The sequence below is a fragment of the Hyperolius riggenbachi genome, chromosome 5 (genome assembly GCF_040937935.1).
Source record: "Hyperolius riggenbachi isolate aHypRig1 chromosome 5, aHypRig1.pri, whole genome shotgun sequence".
Taxonomy (NCBI): domain Eukaryota; kingdom Metazoa; phylum Chordata; class Amphibia; order Anura; family Hyperoliidae; genus Hyperolius; species Hyperolius riggenbachi.
In genome coordinates, this window is record NC_090650.1 from 220,440,329 (window position 1) to 220,461,183 (window position 20,855).

The 20,855-nt window shown below is 39.9% G+C and overlaps 1 protein-coding gene across 1 annotated transcript in view; it reads right to left on the reverse strand.

Moving 5' to 3' along the window:
- The window catches only part of MOCOS (molybdenum cofactor sulfurase), a 424,598-nt gene that overhangs the window by 241,869 nt on the left and 161,874 nt on the right, over positions 1-20,855 (reverse strand). Inside the window, exon 5 of the mRNA XM_068236674.1 lies at positions 11,294-11,370. Within this exon, the coding sequence (XP_068092775.1) occupies positions 11,294-11,370 (77 nt within the window). The remainder of the gene's footprint in view (positions 1-11,293; positions 11,371-20,855) is intronic.

Below are 20,855 nucleotides of genomic sequence, written 5' to 3' on the forward strand. Positions count from 1 at the left end.
TTTTTTTTTCTCATTGATAAGATGAAATAGACTTTCATGAAAATGAAATCAGATCCCTGCAAAGTAATTTAATATTATTCCAAAGCAGACACACAATACCTTTCTGCATAAGTATCTCCAACCTTTAATATGACCTACCTAAATCATTGTGAGTGCCAAACATGTTTCAAAGTCAATAAATTAGTTAAATTGAAATCATTGGGGTGTAGTGAAGAAAATGCAAGGGGCTGCATTACCAGACTGATGATTCAAGACTGTAGTACTCAATTGATACATGTGTATCTGGAAGGTCCAATATCCAGTAAGTTCGTATTGACACATAACTTACATCATGTATACAAATGCGCATAAATGCAACAACATAAAAGTCACTAAAATGCACACGTGAGTAGATAGCAACAATAAATATGTGTAAAGTCACTATTACTTAAAGTACAGTAAAATCAATCATTAAAAAATGTCAAAACAAAAAATCTTGTAAAAACACTTAACCAACCAAATGTGAGTGACAGCATGAAGGGTAAACTAGTATCTGAGGCCACTAAAAGATCTAGGGACAACGCTGAAAAGGTTAAAAGCATCAGTGGCTGAAACTGGATGTATAATGCCTCCAGGCCTAAGAAGTCACAATTGAACAGAAGAGTCCAGCTTGAGGAAAATACTTATACTATATTTTAGTTATGTGAACATTGACGTCTGTTGTATGGGTGTAAGCAGAAATGAGGCAGTGGTGATAGTGGTTGTGGGGCTATGAGTCTCCGATAGATAGATATTTTCCCTGATTTCCTGTCCTTGGAGCCTCCATGGATTTTAGTAGCTTTAATATGAAAAACATCTACTATGGGGAATAGGAAATGTGTAAAGGCATAACAAACTAAGGCCTTGGTCACATCTTAAATCGCAATCACTGCCTCCATTGTTTTACCATTTTGTGCACGATTACTTTTAGCGCCTACTGGCGCTTACCTGCGCATTACGTATTTTTTGTAAAGCGCTTTTCTAAGCACTTTTGCAGAGCGATTTGTTTTTTCACTTCCTGGCGCAAGTGAACTCTTTGACCCGGAAAAGAATAAATACAATGTATTTATTCTTAAAAGCACTGGGGAAATCGCTATACAAAGCACTTTTTCAAGTGCTTTGCGATTTCCCTATATCTTCCATTGAGGCAAATCGTCCCAAAAATGGTACGGGCAGCACTTTGGTGAGAGGATCGGAATTGAACAGCTCAGATGTGAACACTCTCAAAGGGAATCATTGCACAAGCACTTTTAAGGCGATTTTGAAAATCGCCAACGCTTAAAAAAGCCAAAAGTGCCCTTAGTGTGAACAAGCCCTAATTGAGGATTCTAATTCATCCCACTCTGCAAAAATGTTTTATGTATTGCTGTCTGTGTACCTTTTGGAAGGATTTCTCTAAATCATCTCTGGACAGGAATTGAGCAGTTCCAGGGTTCTAACCCCAGCGGAGATTTTCAGTAATATTTGCCTAATTCTGCAGTAACTTGGAATTATTTGCATACCCCAAGCCAAGTAGAAATATGGCACTGACACAAATATGGACATACACTACAATTACAAAGCAACAAATGATGAACAAAAACTGTTTATCAGACTTTAAATGGAAAGGAGTCCATTTGTAGATTTAGATAGTTGGAAAATGTTAGTTACACTTCTATAATATATTACAGTCACAGTGTTCTAAAATGTGTATATAGCTTGTTTTATATGTGCAGTCCTGTGCTGTTTAATATTTTCACCATGCAGTTTGTTCAGCAAATAATGAATTGCAGTAAACAAATGGTTTCATTCAAATAAAAGAAGAAAAAAGTTTTCCATTTCTACTTCCAAAATAACTACAAATGTAAAAAAAAACCACAAACAATGCAGACATAACTCAGTATCCACATTAAATAAGTTATCATCATTATCATTTTCCCTAATGTTCCTATTGCTGAAAAAGGATGCCTGTTTTTCAAAGAAGGCTTTTAAATTCATGCAAAAGTGAAGAACTTCAGCTTCGCTATTTGGGAGATTTTTTTTTTTAGTCCTTTCAAGTTGATGAGTCTGTGACTTCAGATCTCCATGAATGGATGAGAATTATCATAATTCATTCCCTTTCTTTCTGTCAGTCATGTTAATCTTGCGGCTTCAAAAGAAAACTGTTGAATATATCTTGTTAAGCATCTCGCTGTTCTGTTAAGAATGCTTAACAAAAATATACTGCAAATAATGTAGCAATTTTGCCCTGATGATATACCTTAAAACCGCAGATAAAGGACACAATGGTACAATGCTGTAAATATCATGTATAATCACAGGATAGTAATACTTTAGCTTTAAATGACATAACCCATGATTTTCACAGTCATTTTATTTCAACAAGTGTTTTTAGCTGGTATGGGTGCTAAACCAAATCACACAACTAGGGCACATATGGAAAGTTTACAGATATAACTAAACCACAGATGCTATACATAAAAAAAAAATTGCTGCACCTCAATGGGCAAAGAGGTCTGGACCTGAAGCACGTCTGATTTACTGCTTGGGTGCTGCCTATCCTATTGTTGCTACATAATACCTCTACCTTAGGCTTTGCCATTGTCCATACATATGTTGAATGCTGTGTACTTGCCTATATCCCCTTACATCCACATTAAAGCACCGCAAAATGAGAATGATGATTTGTTACACTACTACAAAAAAAGTATGATCATCTTACAACTTAAACAGGTTGATCAAATCTCATGACATTGTTATGCAATTATATGTATTTTGAAAATAAAGCAACCAGTTGCAGCACCTGCTGCATTTGACTGATGCATTTCTAAGCTATATAAATTACATACACTTTGCAGCAACACAGAATTATTAGCATGCTATAGACCACCCTATTAAGAATAAGTCAAAACATAAAAGGAAACGTAGATGTAATCTTACAGTTCTTAATGCATTTTCTGTAGAACTATGAATCCTTGACCCTAATTTTTGTTAGTAAGAACTAACCAATCAAGTCTTGCAGGAGGCTTTTAGCGGTTCACGGCCAACCCATCAGGGGAATGCAGATTCCAAAAAACGGAATGTGTTCCATTTTTCTCTACTTTTCTCCACTTCTCTCCAGGTCAGTTAAAGCAGATCCGAGATGAAAAACTAACTATAACAAGTAACTTGTATATATCCTATCTAAAGTTTATCTGAAGTTTACAAATCTAGCTGCAAACAGCTTCAGCAGAATATAATTATTTCTTCCTGTAATACAATGACAGCGGCCATGTTCTGTTTGTAAACATTACACACAGGCAAGCTGATTTGCATCTCCAGCCCTCAGCCTGTGAAAACCTAATTCCTCCTCCTCCCCTCTGCCTCTGAAATCTCTGGCAAGTAACACCTCCCCCTCCTCCTGCCCAGACTGAGCTCCCATAAGCCCTTGCTACTGTCTGAAAATGCCAAGGCACTTTGAGCTGTGGGCGAGGTGTGTTTAGTTTATAGGGAATTAGAGTATTAAAACAAATTTAATTCCCAGACTGTAATGCTTGTCATATCCCGTGATATGCAAACTTCAAAGGTTTTTTTCTGTCCCACTTTTGATCTTTCAGAGATTTCAAAACACTTCACATACTAGTTCCAGCAGGCTGTCATATGTAAACTTCAAACGTTCCTGTGTTAGCTTTCACTGTCTAGACTCATTTAGTCTGGATTGTGTTTTGGGCTTTTTTACATATACACAAAGTTCAAAGCAATGCAACACCTTTGCAGGATGCAGGACAAAAGGTGGAAGTTATGTAATTACCTGTACCCAGAGGAACTGAATGCAAATGTAGGTGTCATTGCCATACAGACAATCACAGATTCCCCCAAAGCCTGACTGGCATTAGTCGACATACACACCTGACATAATACGCAGCAGACATAAAAATGGGAAAATATGGCTTCTGTATTATCCCAACATCATAACTAGCTGCGATATCATGACACCTTCTATAGATGCTTTGTAAGAAATTGTACTGTCAAGTTAGCTGCATTTTTTCCTTGTGTATATACATTTTATGAATGTTGTAATGTCTTTTGTAGTTGATAAACTGTAAACTTTTTAACCTACCGGATGATCTGATTTACAAAATACCCCCCCCCCTTTCATTTGTCTACTTATGTTACATCCCCATTAAAGTGCTATTAACCTATATTACTTATATTTGAGACTTATACCTCTATTGGGATGTGGGGATATTGACCTGTATTTTGACATTATTGATCATTGTTTATTAAAGTGAAACCATAACCTAGGTTTGAACTTCATCCCAATCAGTAGCTGATACCCTCTTTTCCCATGAGAAATCTTTTCTTTTTCTCAAATGGATCATCAGGGGGCTCTGTATGGCTGATATTGTGGTGACACCCCTCCCACAGTGTGATGTCAGCACTTGGGTGCTGACATCACATCATGGAGCCTTGTTGCATTGTGGGAAATAACTGTTGTTTCCAACTGCCAAAGATGCATAATTTCTTTCTGCAGACATCCCCTGCCAGCAGTAAAAATGTCACCATGTGATAAATGTCAGAATTTAAATCAGGGAGAAGAAAGATTTTACAATGGTCAAACATTTACAAAATAATTTATAAATAATTATTGTAAAGATTAAGCACCTTTTTCATTACGTTATTTTTACTGCAGATCATCTTTGAGGTTTAGAGATGGCCCGAAATGTTTGCATGTGAACGCGAACACGCGAACTTCAGTGGTTCGCGATCGCAATCGAAAGTGAACTATATGCAAGTTTGAACTGCCCCCTAAACTACATCATTAGGGTCAACTTTGACCCTTTACATCACAGTCAGCAGACACATGGTAGCCAATCAGGCTAGACTCTCTCCTGCCCCCCCCCCTATAAAAGGCAGGCAGCGTCTGCCATTTCACTCACTCGTGTGGCTGCAGTATTTAGAGAAGGGAGAGCTTGCTGCAGGGACATCAGGGAAAGCTTAGTTAGGCTCTTGATAGGCTTATTACCTTGCTCCTTGCTGATACTTATTGCTTTTTTTTTGTGTGTGTCCCACAAACACTTGTTGCATATACAGCCCTGTCAGTCAGTCACAGCTGGCCCTTGGCCCCTTGGTAATTCCTACTGTGCCACTGCCAGGCCCAGCACATTCAGTGACTACCTGATCAGGTATGCAGTGATTGGCATTACAAATGTGCAGCTGTCACACACACAGGTACCGTAAACAGGTGTAGTGACTGGTACATAATATAACACTGCTTGCGGTCACGTACGTAGGTGCACTGAACAGGTATGCAGTGATTGGTATTACAAATGTGCAACTGTCACACACACATGTACCGTGAACAGGTGCAGTGACTGGTATATAACAGTGTGTGCGGTCACGTAGGTAGGTGCACTGAACAGGTATGCAGGGATTGGTATTACAAATGTGCAGCTGTCACACACACAGGTACCGTGTATTGTATTGATGCCAGTCACTGCATACCTGTTCAGTGCACCTACATGACCGCACTCAGTGTTATATTATATACCAGTCACTGCATACCTGTTCACGGTACCTGTGTGTGTGACAGCTGCACATTTGTAATACTAGTCATTGCCTAATTGTTCACAGTACCTGTGTGACCGCACGCCTTTTAATATACCAGTCCGTGCATACCTGTTCACTGCACCTGTGTGACACAAACTGCAATGGGAAGACCACCTGAGGAAAAGCAGCACACAAAAGCAAAGCTACCCTCCTTCTCCTCTCCCTCCTTCAGGTGCATCATCTTCAGCCACTTTCTCCCTGCACCTTCACAGCCACCCTCCTCCACTCCGCCTCTCACCTTGAGCAGTTCCTGCTCCTCTGCCTACAGCAGCAGCCAGGTGTCCATGAGGGAAATCTTTGAGTGGAAGAAGCCAATGTCTGCCAGTCACCCCCTTCCCCGGCATCTGACAGCTGGCTTGGCGGAACTGTTAGCTCGCCAGCTGACTCTGAGGCCTTCCGAATATTTGTGGCCATTGGGACACCGCAGTGGAAGATACTAGGCCGCAATAATTTCCCAAAAAAGGTGATACCCAAACTGTACCGTGAAGTTGAAAGGCAAGTGGTGCTAGCAGTGGCCTCTATAATAATTTTTCTGGTGCGTGTACATGCCTGCCTAATTTTTCTGCCTGCACTGCGGCTGCAACAACAAAACAAAAGGCATGTACCTGTGTCAATTCCCCTTCATGATCGTTACCTTGCCGCGGTGACAATGAAGCAATGACCACCAGCTATGTGAGTGTCTCGGGGGGGGGGGGCACACCCAAAATAATAATGTCGTTGCTTCATTGTGGACAAACCAAATTCGATCATCACTGCATATACCTACCTGACCAGTCACTGTTCTTTCATTGAGCTACCTCAGCCCGGCTACCATATGGGCTTGAAAACCGCTATCGCCTGCACTCTGGCCATGGTGCGCACCATTCCAGCATGGCCGTCACTACACAAACAGCTGTTTGTGGTGCGTTACACATTGAGTTTGGTCTGTCAGTGTGAAGCAGTACACTAATTACACTACCTGATTGATGTATACACATGCAAGATGTTTTAAAGCACTTTAGGCCTCCAATTTAGCATGCAATGTGATTTCTGCCCTTAAAACGCTGCTTTGCGTCAAATCCAGATTTTTCCCAGGACATTTGGCGTGTATCCCACTCTGCCATGCCCCCCTCCAGGTGTTAGACCCCTTGAAACATCTTTTCCATCACTTTCCGGCCAGCATAAATGTTTCTAGTTTTCAAAGTTTGCTTCCCCATTGAAGTCTATTGCGGTTCGCGAAAGTTTGCGCGAACCGAACTTTTTGCGGAAGTTCGCGCTTGAGGTTCGCAAACTGAAAATCTGAGGTTCGAGCCATCTCTATCAAGGTTGCATTCACAGTGGTACATTGCAGAGCTGCATTATAAAATCGTATAACCCAGCTCGCCGCACTGCAATGCTAACCCTATGGGTCGTTCTCAGCACAGTGCGATGTTAGTGTTGCATTGTAATGTGTAGCATTATGGTAACCCACAGCATGCAGTGTGTTACCTCTAAACGCACACAATACCAGGTACAGGAAAGCATACTTTTCATTACCTGTATGCTTTCCTGTACCTTCTGTATGTTATGGTAACACAGCGTTAATGTGCATTACCACGTCTTTTTGGGTTGCATTGTAATGCTGCATTGTGACTTTGACATTAAATCACAATGCAACGTCCCACTGTGAATGCGACCTAAAGGGGAGATACCCTATGGTTTTTAAAGAGGGCTTCCTAATTCATATCAAGTATTTTTTGTCTGCGTAAACAATTAAGTGCATTGCCTTTTGTTGTTCTTATCAGTTGTACAATAAAGCTTCTTATGCATTTTATAATACACAAGCCAAATCATTATTTTATTATTTTTAAGAAGTAAAAAAAAGTTATCTGTTCAAAGACTGGTCTGTTAACTGTGGGATTGCAGTTAAAATTTATAGGAAACCTCAGTTTTTACTTGGACACAATCGTGTCCACTGTAAATAGGGTATGATATATAATTTTAAACTGACATCTTGTAGATTAACTTCAAGACTCATAATTATATTTAAGTTGTCTCAAAATTTAGCAGGCTTTGACAGCAATATGTGGATTTCCCACATTAAGAGCCTGACTGAGTAGCGAGACTATTGTAGCAGCTAACTCCTGAAATGTGACAAGCGTATTTAATGCAAACACCATTCATATTTAAAATGACTGATAACAAGGTCATAAAATCTCTGATGCATCCAAAATGTGGGTAATTTCTCATGTCCGTGTGTAATAACATTTAAATCTGTACTGCCCATTTCATTGCTGTTTAAGTGCTTTTGGTCTCTACTTTACAGTATGCTTACAGGCAAGGCTTATGATAATGAAGAATAAAACAAACATTATCTTTCCATTGTATGGTATGAATATGTACATGAAAGAAAATAATCTTTGATGTGGATTAAATAAAGTTTACTATAAAATTCTGATCAGATCCAGCAAGTATTTCAATATAATAAATTAATGAATAGTCTCCCAAAATGCTATTGGGCATTTCATAATAGTTAGTGTTGAAGGAATTTAGAGAAGTATTCTAATAGCGCATTACTATGACAGTCTATGGATTATTATGCAGTGGATGCAGTGTGTCAAAAATAAGTTGTGAAGGAATTACTAGTAAAATTCACAGCCATGCATTTAACAGTACTGACATTTGCACAGAAATGTAAACATTTATATCATTTTACTATACACTCTGTGCAAGCAGTTATGTTACACATTAAGAGATACCAAAATAAGTTAGCAATTTTCTTTTACAGGGTTTGCCCATACAACTGTCTCTGTACCATCATAGCAAACCCTTAGACAATGTTCACAGAGGTGCATTGCAGTGTGGTATAATGGCCCTAATGTACAACAGCTTACCACACTGCAATTCACTGCCTATGCCAGGTTCACAGTGTGGTGGGAGCCACACCACACTGTGAACCTCCATCGTAACACACTGCATGCAGTGCATTACCACTAGATGTGCGTTAACAGTAAAAATGAAACATACATTTCATTGACTGTATGCTTCCCTGTACCCAATGCCCATAAGTAAAAGGTAGAAAGAAGTATCCGGGCACCAACAGCAGCAGTAATGCTAGTACACCTTTAATACATCCCCAAACCGCTTGACATACAGGTAAAGCCTAACAGCCGGTTTCCCAGGAAAAACCTGCTTCTTCAGAGGCAACCAATAGCGACCTGTACCCAATGCGTTGTGTTCCTGCTGTCACAGGGAACATGATGCAATGGTCAGTAAATACCTAGTGTTGAATTAAGCCCTGCAAAAAATGTAATTCATTAACCATAGTCAATATATTTGCTAACAGTACCATACAATGTAAGATTTGCATGTAAATTGTTAGGATCCAAGAAGATCACCACAGGGCACCAAATAAAGGGCTATTGTGGGTGTATTTGTGTTTTTTTACTGAAACCTGCTGAACCCTGTCCTGTATCTGAAAACTTGACTCTGCATCCTCAGATGCCTGAGATGTTGGAAAACGTTAAAAATAAATCAGAGTTCAAGGTGCACTGATTGTTTTCAGCCTGCCACAACTTTTGGATTGCTTATGAACTTTCTTTTTGCTTTACGACTTTGAACCTCACCTGGTTCTATCCAATTTATGACTTGTGGTAGCTACTAATAAGCTTTTTAGCAGCATATAATGATCGGGGAGGAAGTGACAGTTCTTCCTCCCTGCTGTGCGTACATAACTCCGCCCCTCTACCTGCCATTTTAGTTCCCTATGTGTTTCCCTGCACACAGCGGGCAAGGAAGCTGCGCTGTGTGTGGGCTCATGTTAATTGAGGTTGGAAGAATATCATGTTATATCATATCACTACAGCATGTTCAGTAGGGGTGCATCTGACAACTCTGCATTCAGTTTTCTATCTTATTTGAAAAAGTTTTGTTCTAGTAAACGTGTGTACTATAGGAAATGCGAACGCAGTCTGCTGCATTTGAGTTTTAAACAAAGTACTTAACAATACAATATTCAAGAGTTTGATAATTTACATCACATGAGACTTAAAATCTTCCTAAGGCTGCTGTCACAGTGGGACGTTACAGGCGCACGTTAGAGCAGCCTGTAACGCAGCCCAACTCACAGTAATGAAAAATCAATGGTCTGTTCACAGTGCCCACGTTGCGTTACAGTGTAACGCTGGACGTTCAAAGAAAGTGCAGCATGCTGTGCGTTATAGGTGGTTTTAGCTGCGTTAGACTGTTTGCACATGCTCAGTAAGGGGAGAGTCTGCTATTGTTTCTAGCCACATGGCTAATTAATATTCACTGCACTGTAGTGTTGTCCAGATCATGAACAATTCGGATCTTTGATCTGGATCTTTGTGAATCGAATCATCCGGATCATCACAATGAAGGATTCGGTTCACAGTGGATGTCTGGAAGAAACAGGAACTGCAGCTTCTGTGCACAAGCACAATCTTCCTGCTGCATCTCTCCCTTCCCCATTAGCACCCTCAATATGCCCTCATTCTCCTGCACCTCTAACTGTGCTGCAACCCTGCTTCCTGCTTCCCTAGTAAAATGATTCAAAGATTCGGTTCAAAGATCCGGATCTTTTCAATTATCCGATTCGAATCATCTGAATCATTGAAAAGATCTGGACTTCCCAGGATAGCACCAAGAGCCTCATAACGCGGCTCAATCTGGCGTCCAAATACCACCATGCGTTGCGTTAGGGGCACGTTATGCGACCTTAACGTTCCCTAAAACGCAATGTCTTGGTGTGAAAGAGGCCTAAAACTCTTTGTCCAAAGCCAGTGCTCGCCATCAAAACAGCTCTATCCTAAAGCAACACCAATCAGGATTGGGAATTCAGACATAAACAGCTCCAACCTTTTGCGCAGCATTGGCGTACTAATCGATGGGGATTTGAGTTTCAGAAACCAAATTTCATCTGTAGTTAAATCTTCCTACTTTCATCTGAAGAACATTGCAAAGATTAAACATCTGATTCCCCCAGAGGATCTTCCAACCCTAGTTCACACCTTCATCACATCACGGCTGGATTACAGCAATGCACTTTATGCTGGCCTCCCCAAAAAGGACCTGCGTCACCTGCAATTAGTGCAGAATGCTGCTGCCAGATTGCTAACAAACCAGCCTCGCCACTGTCACATTACACCGATCCTTCGCTCACTGCACTGGCTACCAGTAGAATGGAGAATACTCTTCAAGATTGGACTGCTGACATTCAAATCCCTGCACATTCTGGGCCCTGGATACATGAAGGACTTGCTGAAGCTGCACCACACCTCTCACAACCTCAGATCAGCAAGTTCTATAAACTTGGTCACTTCCAGAGTGCACCTCAAAAAATCTGGAGATAGAGCCTTCTGTCATGCTGCCCCTACTCTTTGGAACTCCCTGCCACACCCAGTAAAGACAGCACCATCCCTGGAGCTATTCAAATCCAGACTGAAAAGCCACCTGTTTAGCCTGGCATTTCCAGATTTATAAAATTCTTCCCCTGTACCACGATGGTCGGAGCCATGCTTATGCGCTTTGAGTCCTATGGGAGAAAAGCGCTCTACAAATGTTATTTGTTGTTGTTGTATACTTTATTATTGTATTCATCTGAAAAAAAAACCCATAAGAAATATTAAAGCAATAATTGCCCCAGGAAGACTCTCAGGTCAGCAGTACCACATCCCTTTTTCTAATGTGTTTATCTTTCACATCCATGTTGGCCAACAAATGAACTTACCAGTTAGCCTTTGAAGAGTGTCAAAACCATGTTTGAGTGCAATTATATCAAGAAATGATACAGTTCCATCTTCAAACCTGAAAGAAAGCAGATATAACAAATAGCTTTATCAACATGAAAATAAGTGGGGAAAAAGAATGAATTTACAAATGACAAGGATAATGACAGTGAAGCATTCTACCTGAATAAATGTACAGTATGTTTTTTTTTATTTTTTATTATGGAGTTGCAAACATAAATCCCCAAAAAATCAACATCAACAGAACCATAACCAGGCCTGGATTTACATCACAGAAGCCTTTAGGCACAGAAGTTCTGGCTCCACCCTCCATGAACCTACAAACACCTGCCGAACCGCACTGCAAGTGTGCTGGCTGGCCCAGCTGTCACTTCTCCCTTAGTTTTCTTGCCTGTCATAGGGAGCCACAAGTGCCCCTTAGTACTAGGTAGCCAGAGTTATCCTCAGTATTAAGTAGCTAGAGGTGCCCCCGAATAAAGAGAGATCTGGTCAGAAGAATGCAGAGACCCAAGTGAGTAACTTCTCATTTACATTTTGCTCGGGACTCTGCATAGGTAAGGCAGGAGGGAGGCCCTTGGGGAGGGGAGTAAGCTGCCTTTCCATCATCAGGCGCCTGTAGGAACTTGCCTACAGTGCCTTATGGTAAATTCGGCCCTGACCATAACACATTAAGCCTTATTACTAAGCAGTTAAACACTCTCTGAGGCAGCAATGTGACAGCGATGTACCAGGACTGCAGTCTCCCACAACTTTCAGCGCACCAGGAGTCATGATTGTAAAGTTGCTGAAGCATGCATTTTTCCCTATTCATAACTGGGTGTTGCATTATTTCAGCTGCAATTGGCCCACACAGTCTATTAAATAAATGTGCTGTAGCCATGCAATGATGCAAATAATAATAATAATGTCAGTATTTGCATAGCGCTTTTCTCCTATAGGATTCAAAGCACTTGTGAGGCAGCCACTAGAGCGCACTCAGGAGCAGTATTAGGGAGTCTCAACCTAGAAATCCTTACTGAATAGCTGCTGGCTTACTGAAATGGGAAGAGCCAAGATATGAACCCAGGTCTCCTATGTTTGAGGCAGAGCCCTTAACCAATACACTAGTGGCTAAACAATAGTACACAGAATTGGACTCACGGGCCCATATGCAATTGACTTTTCTCCTGAGTTTTCTCCTAGGTGATATTTTCACACTTTGTCATAAAATCCTTTTTAAGCCACAAGCAAGCAAGAAAATACTCCAAATAATTTAAATTGTACTTTTTCTTTACTTTTTGGTACTTTTCGACGACAAAACGCTTAAACGTTATTTTAAAAAGAAGTTGAAAAATTATCTTTTAGGAGAAAACTGGGGTGAAAAAGTTAATTGCATATGTGCCCTATGTCAAGCTAACACAGGCAGAGAGCGTACAAGCATAGACTAAACCCCACTGTGGCCTTGCAGCAAAGGGCAGAACTAGCTTTTACAATGAGCGCAGAAGGGGTTTATCTGCATTTTAAGCTCCATGTGTACTAAAGAGTTCACATTATGTTGCAACAACTTACTGGCTTTAGACAAAAGAGAAAAACTGTAGTCAGATACATTAAAAAGTCCCAGATAAAAGTGGTCTGCTGAAAAAAGTGAAAGATTCACATCTGACTGTTGCAAACAGAGAGCTTATATACGCAGAGAAATGAAAAAAAGCGGGACACACTAGTAACAAAAGTATATTCTTTAATATTATTTAAGTGATAATAGATAGGTTAGGTGTGTGTGTGTTTGTCTGTTATATACGGTACAAGAAACCAAATGCAAATGTACCTTCTCTAGGACAAAGCCTGTGTATTGCAGTCTAAGTTGTCTAACATGCCCAATAGGCACAAACATCAGAAGCAATCTTTTAAAGTAAACAGGTACCTTCAGAATGGGAAATAGCTCATACACTGGCTCTTTAATAGTCAATTTGAATGTTATTACTAACATAAAATCTGTCCTGTTCTGCTTCAAATACAAATTAATAGCAGGAGGAAAATAGAGTTTGCACAAAATAGCTACTGGGAATCAATTTACAACCATATTATCCAAGTATAGATTTGCTTGATTATACTGCATATCCCCAAAGAAAAACTTAATAATAGTAGCCTTTGGGTTGCTAGATAAAAAGTTCACTATTGCTCTAAGCAGTCACATATATTGGTTAATCATATTTTTACTGGCAGTGGGGAGGTAGCCCCTCCTTTACTCAAGTCTTCTATTTTAGATACTTTACATTTAAAAAGGCATATATCTTTGGATATGGGACAAATTATCTCTATAAGCCTTTTACTTCAGCAATATGTAAAATTCCTGCAGAATATTCATCTCACAGTTCTTAAAAAAGATTGACTTTATGTCAAGCTGAATTTACCCAGAATAGGATATATTCTGCATGAATTAAAATCTTTACTGCGGTAGCATGATTTCTTAGTGGGTTACCTTAATCTCCATTTCCGTGTAAAATAAACGCCGCACTGCTCATAGATTAGATTTTGAATTTAAAGCTCTTCAAATATGTCAGTTGACTTTCAAGTCAATAAATCTTTTTATCAAATATGTTTGAAAAGCTTTTCTCCCTCGGTCTTTGCAAAGGTGAAGGAGAGGTGTGGATATATTTCCCAATACTGTAGCAATGCTTAGCAGGCTTTATCACCTTACTTAGTCATCTGAAGGAGGCTGAAGATGTTTGGAAGTATAACTTAGCGGCTCCTACATTGGAAAAACAGAGTCCATTGCATAAAAAAACTTTACTTTTGGTATTAAGCACATAAAATGGAGTTGGGAAATGTACAACTACACGCTATTTATAAAGCTCAAGCAGGCAGCAATCATCCATTTACAAAAAAAAATACATCTGACCAAACAAAGTAGTTCTGTAGTCTTAAAGTGTCCTTAAAGTGTAACCACTGGCATGATGAGATGTTAGCAGTGACAGGTGGTTCAAAAGCACTCCAATAGCCAGGCATATAAGAGACCGGATGTCGGACACCAATCCTTTCTGTAATGTAAAACTTGAAAAGGCCCTAGTTGAACCTTGGTCCCTGAAATAAATTCTGTATGCCCCCTGGGCAACCCAACCCTTAAGTATATATCAAAGTCAACTGATAAGTGATACTGTGATAGCATCGAAGAAATTAAGATAATTATTTTCCTTGCCATGGAAAGTGTCAAAATACATGCCACTTTGGGGTCTCCCGGGGTTTGTCACTGGGTGGATGCATGAGGCATATTTGCACTGGGAGGAGAAGGGGATATGTAAATTGAGCAACGTAGTAAACCTACACAATCCTGCTTGGCATTCTTCTACAAATCTTCAGCAAGAATATGGTAAATCAAAAAAGCATTTCTTAAAGTATGCCCAGGGAAAATTTGTTAGTAGACATTTAAGGATATATAGGTTTCCTGTATAGTGCAATTGATGCCTCTTGATAAATCCCTTAAACCAGGGAGGTGGAGAACTTCAGAAAATGATCAGTGAAGTGCATTTACAACCTAAAGCATGCTCTAATTTTAAGGAATGGGATAATGTGTTTCCAGATATGCATGTTGGAGAAAAAAATAATATAGGGGAACAACACCTTTTCGTAAAATACTAACTAGTGAAAAATGGAGGGAATCTCACTTCCTCTATAAAGCAAAATATGCATTTAATATAAGGTATACCAATCCACCTCCTCACTATAACAATTAATGTCAGAAATGCCGTTTAATGGATGCAGATCTAAACCATTGCATTTGGGATTGCCGACAAATAGTGAATTTCTGGGATAAGGTCTCCACATTTCTCAGTACAATATGTAAGAAACAGGTAGTTAAGGAACCAGTGTTGTTTTTATGCCACTCCTTACCAGAAGGTGCTACAGGGTCTACTACAGGGCACACAGAAAGAAAATTGTCAGAGATAGGTCACCTAATCCTGGCAGCATCCAAAAAAGCCATTTATAACAGCTGAATTTACCCAACACCTCCAACACTACAGGATGTTAAAGATGAGCTATCATATCTGTTGCACTCAGAGAGATGGGATGCCATCTTTAATATAGAGAAAGGTACTAAGAAATTGTTTTGAAAATGGCGAACATACATCTTGCGTGTACTGTCTCAGGATGAACTGAAACACTTTATGGAACCATTCAAATACTCCTCATATTATGCTTGTGAGCAACTTAGTGGTACACTTGCCTGCCTAGAAATATGAACATTATCATCTCGGATAAATAACTGACAACAGACACTAATAACTCTAGGTAGAATGAGAGAGAGAGAGAGAGAGAGAGAGAGAGAGAGAGAGAGAGAGAGAGAGAGAGAGAGAGAGCAAATGGTGTGTGTGTGTGTGTGTGTGTGTGTGTGTGTGTGTGTGTGTGTGTGTGTGTGTGTGTGTGTGTGTGTGTGTGTGTGGGGGTATGGAAAGGTGGGGGGAGGAATTTTGCTGGGGGGGGGGGTTGGTTTGGGTTGTTTTTCTTGCAATAACTGTCCATTTCCATGAAATTGTTCCAGCTGTTTAGCAAGTCAACTTTTAGCGCCAATTACATACTGTACAAATGGAAATGGTCATAATAGTTTTATTGGAAAAATTAAAATGTAAAATAAAACATTGATTCGAAAGAAAAACACTCCAGGGCTCTCTGACACAACAATGTATATCTTGTAACCTCAGGGTTCTTAGATTTGTATATGTACTCTAACAGTCATGTGCCTAAGCTTAGGCTCAACTGTTCCTTAGCCAAACAACTCAGGGAGATGCTCTGCACAAAGCCAAGAAAGATGTAGTAATATATGGTGATTTAAAGAACCACTTAAGTACAAGAGCAGGGAGGACAGCTGTCAGGGTTCCTTATGGTGTGGTTTGTTTGCAGAGGGAGGAACTTCTTTCCAAAGTTCAGGTCTACTTTAAAACCCAAGTGCAGCCAACTATTTGTTATTGCACATAGCAAGGAAACATTACAATATCTGCTGGATTCATACTTTTCTCTTTTTTCTTTTGTTTATAAAAGTTGAAAAGCAAGGTAGCTTTATAATGTCTGCTGGATTCTTATTTTTTTTCTTATGTTCACAAGAGTTGGATCCACTTCCTTTTCCCCATACAGCTATTACAAAAGGTCAAAACAATCTCCTTTATGTAGAGGCATAAATAAGAATGTGAAGGAACTTCTAACCCTTTCATAACATACAGAATTCTGAAACATTTGAACTAAGGTTGTGCTTTAATGGCAAGGACCATTGTAAAGCTACATCCATGTGATTACCAGGGAATTAGCAATCATTTACTTCAGGTTCAATAAGTTCCATTAGAGTTCATTTCGAATATTGATAACATGGCACAGCTAGCAGGTGGAGATGGGAATTCTATAGTGACATTAACATAAGGAAAGAATGGTGGCTGCAGACAGAGCCGAACTGAGGGTGAATGTAGAAATGGTCAATAAGATGCTAATAATTCTGTGCTGCATGTAAATGTAATGCTAATTTATGCATCTTGGAATTGGGCCAATTAAAGCATTCGCTGACAAATGTGATTGTCTCATTTCCAGTTGCTATTACATTTGCATGCCAGCATCTCTTTCACAATCTCTAGATACAAGTTTGTGGTCAGAAGGGCGAAAAGGGGAGTTTGTAAAGTTTTGACAAGTCTGAGAGCAGCGAAGGTGAAGTTAGAAAAGTGCAGTACTTGTGTTTGGAGGGCTGTTGAAGGAAACAAGGAAGGAGCTTAGCAACAGGTGTTTAGAGGCACCAGGGTTGTTAGTCTAATCTTTTACAGTTATTCAGATTTTTAGGTGAGCAAAAAGGAACTCATATGATGCAACACTTCTGCTCAGTGCATGAATATGCAAATCATTATTTTACGTCCCTGAAAACCCAAACACACATGCAGACATTGGTGTCCTGTGTGCCCACAGCCTATTCATTTTATAGAGCCATACTAATGCAACCTGTAGACAGTAGTTTTAGGATTCATTGGCCTTCATCAGTGCAATGCATGGATTAATATAAATTTATGACTTGACAAATAAACTCCTATTAATCCACGCATTGTAGTGATTGCACCTTTCTTTCCAACTTAATGCTACCAAAAGAAAACCCAACCCATCCTGAAAAAAATTTGTTTTGCTGTTCTACAACATAATGAGATATATGAAAAGACCATTGTTGCAAAAGGTTATAAAATGTTAAACTCATATTTATAAGATGTACACTTGTCCCAGAGTAAAATGCACTATAAATAAGTTTTCTAAAAAATCTAACAGACCTGGCTGGTTTTGGACCAGACCATCTTCTCAAAATAGCATGGAATTTAGTAGGGAGACTGGCCAGCATCTTTGTATAGATCCATTCCTGGGAGTTATTTTACAAGAATAAAGAAAACACTGAGAATCCCCCACGAGGAGATGTCCAAAACCCTTAGTTATTGATAAGTAGGAGGTCAAACATTGCCACGTTTACTTACAAGGGGCAGATATCTGAGAGTTCCCCTTATTATTAAAGCAGGCACCGAACTTTATTATAAGTCACACCAACCAATCTAGTTGCCTTTATCTTCCCAGTCAGAGATTGTCCACAATGTTGGACAAGGGTGCTCTGCTCTACAAAGGAGGTGGTTGCACCCCATTTGCAGATCAATGTTATCGATCAAGTGGGCTGACTTTGGTCAGGAGGTGGAGCCCCAAGCTGGCAGACCTTGAATTTCTTGGGTTATACAAAAAAATGTGTGAAAAAAATAGGTAAAAAGTTTAAACATACATCATCACACTGTATTATTAACTCACTAGCATAGCAGCACCACTTGCTATTTAGTAGGCAAATATTGCATTGTTGCCAATGGCCATGACAGCAGATATTAAATTCTTATTCAGCCATCATTGGTTTTGTGCTGTACATGTGGATGGTCTGCTTTTGCTTTGTCAATGTACTTTCAACAGTGTTTTGCATTTACGTCTTTATGCTGGATGTCTTTTGGGACATTTCTACCCATCTTTCACTGTTTACCTTAAAATTATAATAACATCTCATTAAATGTAATTCCATCCTGACAAATAGAAGCTATTAAAATAAAATAAAATAACCATGAAAATAACATTACTTCTTCTACTAAGATAATCTTGCCACTATCATTAACTTTTTCACTAAAATAACCCAACTTTTAACCTTTACCCCGGGCCTAACATTTTTACTAAAATAGTCTAGACAATCGTGGATGTTTTACTGATGGAGTTATGCTTTGGTTCAGAATTACTTTACTGCTTGCAACAACATTACTACTGATTTTCTGTCAATATACTTGCCCATGCAGTGTAATGCTGTTGCCCATTGCAATCACGCTTATCCTTCCAAGTACACATTACCCGATTACCATACTAGCACTGTACAGGTAATACAGAAGGGAGTGGAAATGTAGTAAGGGGCAGACCCATCATCCAACATTACTGGATCTCTAGCATCCGAAATGTATAGTTAGTACACATTGTGCTGCTGCAGCGTAAGTTGGGCGCCAGGTAGTGCTGGTAATAAAAAATATTGGAAACTTAAATAACTTATATTTCACTATGCACTACCCAGCACCCATTTTCATTTGAGCCCTCCCCTCCAAGTGCCTAAAAAGAATCCCGCCATCAAATGCCTAGCCTTAACCCCTCCCTCCAAGGCTCCTTTTCCAATAGGAACCTGACACACACAATCAAGCTGAGATGTAATTGCATTTCCATCCATTTCCACTATCGGCAATTGTGCCGATATGTGTCGGGAGCAGGTGCAAATGCACGGATATCGTGCAGATTGGGCGACTGCAATTTGGGAAAAATGAATTACATTAGTGGAATAAAAAGCACTATCCCATCCAGTGTTTCCTCCACTTCTGTTCGTGAAAGAGATGGGTCTTCTGATACATACATTAATAGGATTCCAAAAAACTCAGAGTCAGGTCTCTACAGGAAGCAATGGAAAAAAAATCACAGAAAAGTGAGAGAAGGGCAGGAATAAAAAGGTGAAACCTCATTGGATGTTTCTAATGTGGTTAACTTATCCAGTTATACACTTACAGAACCTGAGAATTATGAACTCTCTAAAGGTCTATCCTTCGCTCCCTCTCTAACCGTCTGAATATCTTTGATACCGTGATCGATGTAAATAGATTCATTAGGTCTTTCCTCCTTAAAAAACATTTTAGGCAAGACATCAATCTGTGTCGCACTGTGCATCGTTCATTTCCCCTTGCAGATTTACCGGACACTTTCAAGATACCTGTGCACTCCCCCAAAAGACAGGCCCATTGTGACTGGGATTGGCTGTCTGGGTGAGCGCCTTAACAACTGAGTGGACTCTCTGTTGCAACCACTGGTGAAATGCCTCCCTGGCTATTTAAGGGATACGAAACATCTTTTAGCCAGTATGGAGGCCTTCCCATGGGAGAAACAATATAGTTGGCTAATGATAGACATTAAATCCCTTTATTCTTGTATCCCTCACCATCTGACCCTGGCTGTATTACAATAACACATTAATAGGTATTTGGATTTCTCTCCCGATCTTTGTGCCTTTCTTTATGTGGCAGCACAGTCCTGGCCAAAAATTTTGAGACTGTCAAAAATATTAGCTTTTGCAAAGTTTGCTGCTAAACTGCTTTTAGATCATTGTTTCAGTTGTTTATGTGATGTACTGAAATATAATTATAAGCACTTCATACGTTTCAAAGGCTTTTATTGACAATTACATAAGATTTATGCAAAGAGTCAGTATTTGCAGTGCTGGCCCTTCTTTTTCAGGACCTCTGCAATTCGACTGGGCATGCTCTCAATCAACTTCTGGGCCAAATCCTGACTGATAGCAACCCATTCTTTCATAATCACTTCTTTGAGTTTCTCAGAATTAGTTGGTTTTTGTTTGTCCACCTGCCTCTTGAGGAATGACCAAAAGTTCTCAATGGGATTAAGATCTGGGAAGTTTCCAGGCTATGAACCCAAACTTTCAACGTTTTGGTCCCCAAGCCACCTAGTTATCACTTTTGCCTTATGACATGGTGCTCCATCGTGCTGGAAAATGCATTGTTCTTCACCAAACTGTTGTTGGATCGTTGGAAGAAGTTGCTGTTGGAGGGTGTTTTGATACCATTCTTTATTCATGGCTGTGATTTTTGGCAAAATTGTGAGTGAGCCCACTCCCTTGGATGAGAAGCAACCCCACACATGAATGGTCTCAGGGTGCTTTACTGTTGGCATGACACAGGACTGATGGTAGCGCTCACCTTTTCTTCTCCTGACAAGTCTTTTTCCAGATGCCCCAAACAATCAGAAAGGGGCTTCATCGGAGAATATGACTTTGTCCCAGTCCTCAGCAGTCCATTCACCATACTTTCTGCAGAAGATCAATCTGTCCCTGATGTTGTTTTGGGAGAGAAGTGGCTTCTTTGCTGCCCTTCTTGACACCAGGCCATCTTCCAAACGTCTTCGCCTCACTATGCGTGCAGATGCGCTCACACCTGCCTGCTGCCATTCCTGAGCAACCTCTGCACTGGTTGCACTCTGATCCTGCAG